The following is a 1,952-nucleotide window of genomic DNA, read 5'->3' on the forward strand; positions in this document are numbered from 1 at the left end:
ACATAGTTATGTATAATATATTAGATTTCTGACTGTATATCCCTGTAATTATTACACACTGTAGCTTTAATTCATACAGTCCAATTAAATAAATGGATATCAATGTATTTAATTCAGTTTTCATTTAATTTTACTATGCAAAGTAAAATGCATTGCATGGTGTTCAGCCCTGTCCTGAGTAGATATAGTTTGTCTCTCACTAACTAACCCTGCAGAAAGGCTGAGAAGGTCTCCACACATTTCTACACAAAACAAAGACAGACAGTTTGGAAATAACTCATAATGTTATGAAATAATCCCTGAGAAAGAGTCTAGATGTTATGAGAACTGATTATTTTATCCCAAATGCTCCCTAATAGGTTAAACATCCCCCTGTCTCTTAGACATGTTGTGGCCTTGCAGCTCTGAGGCCTGAATGAATAAAACTAAGCAGCACTAATAAATCAATATATGTATAAAATAATAAATAGGAGATTTTTTTCCCTCCGTGGACCATTAGGATATTACACCATTATTGGGAGGGATGGGAAAATCTAGTTCTAAACAATGAAGCATCACCAAACCCAGAATAATTACATGCTTTGCAAAGCCTTGTTTCTCTTGTCGCCTCGGTGACGTTTAAAAGCTGGGTCCTAAAAATGTAAGCAAAAAAAAGGCAAACCATAGGATAGAAACTCTGCACTTACTGTTCTGATTAAAGGAAAGCAGATGAAAATGTAAACACACTAATATCTGACTGTCCAGCTTCTGTAAAAAGACTGCTTTATATAAATTCCTTTACATTTAAAACTTTGCAGCAAATGTTGGGATTTTACTGGAATGGACAGATTTCTTTTGTGGGGGAAAAAGGTGATATTTTTGTATTTTAAGTGGCACCTGAAATCAAACCCGAAATGTGTCAATCAGTAACTTTGTTCTTTTTTTTTACTCTACACAAGTGCTGTTCTATTGATCAGGATTAATTATTGACCGGATCCCACTCAGAGGATAAAGCAATGGATTTTCACCCGGTAGCCCTTTGTCCAGGAGCCACCGGATACATCTGACCAATGCCAGGGGGAAAAATGAGAATTCCACCACTTCCAGTAGCATTCTTCCTGGTTTTTTCCCCCGTCTCTGTCTTCTGTGACCCCAGAGAGCCTCCAGTCCTGCACCATGAAGCTCCACTTGAAACACGCTCTCTGTTTGCTCCTCTGGACGATGTACGTCTCCTGTCCAACGGCCTCCTGAAGCTTGGCCAGAGCATGCGGGAGTTTGTGCAACAGACAAAGGGGCAGATCAACACCATCTTCCAGAAGCTGAACATTTTCGACCGCTCCTTTGTCCAGCTGTCAGCGTTAGCCGGTGAGATCAAGGAGGGGGAGGAGGAGCTAAAACAAACTGCAGAGGTGCTGAACACAAACAATGAAGAAATCAGGGAGCTGTCTGAAACGATCAACTCTAAAATGGAGACCATCCTGCAGGAGAAAAGCCATCTCCTGAACAAAGTAGAGAGTCTGGAAGAGAAGCTGAGCAGGCTGGTTGTGGGCCGAGCCACGGTGACGCAGATAGCAGAGATCAGCAGCCTCAGAGTGAGTGACCTTGTGTGCAGAGAGGATTAAATGAAATGTTTCTGAAGTCTTATTTTAATGATTTGGCCAAAAAAAAAAAAAGACTTGACTTCCAGCAAACCAATTCTTTCTATGTTTACATAAATAATGCATCAATTTTGTTCCATTATTTTTCCAAACAAAGAAAATGTTTCTAAATGAAAAAAAAAAAAAAGACAATCCAAAAATGAAACTTTGATGTTTTAAGCAAAACTTTTTTTTTTCTCAAATTTTGTTACCGGTATCTATATTTTATTTTTTAAATATTTATCGAAACTCTAATTCAACAAATTTTTACTTTCTAACCATTTTTTATCTTATTTTCAAGATGTTTTTATTTGTTTATATTTTTTAAATTCTTTT

General features: G+C 37.6%; 1 protein-coding gene across 1 annotated transcript in view; it reads left to right on the plus strand.

Annotated features, from left to right (window-relative positions):
- The first annotated feature begins 1,064 nt into the window (after positions 1-1,064).
- Positions 1,065-1,952, plus strand: part of LOC107083616 (angiopoietin-related protein 3-like) — a 15,621-nt gene continuing 14,733 nt past the window's right edge. Inside the window, exon 1 of the mRNA XM_015372980.1 lies at positions 1,065-1,571. Coding sequence (XP_015228466.1) covers positions 1,065-1,571 — 507 coding nt within the window. The remainder of the gene's footprint in view (positions 1,572-1,952) is intronic.

This window comes from Cyprinodon variegatus, unplaced genomic scaffold (genome assembly GCF_000732505.1).
Source record: "Cyprinodon variegatus isolate N-32 unplaced genomic scaffold, C_variegatus-1.0 Scaffold79, whole genome shotgun sequence".
NCBI classification, from domain to species: domain Eukaryota; kingdom Metazoa; phylum Chordata; class Actinopteri; order Cyprinodontiformes; family Cyprinodontidae; genus Cyprinodon; species Cyprinodon variegatus.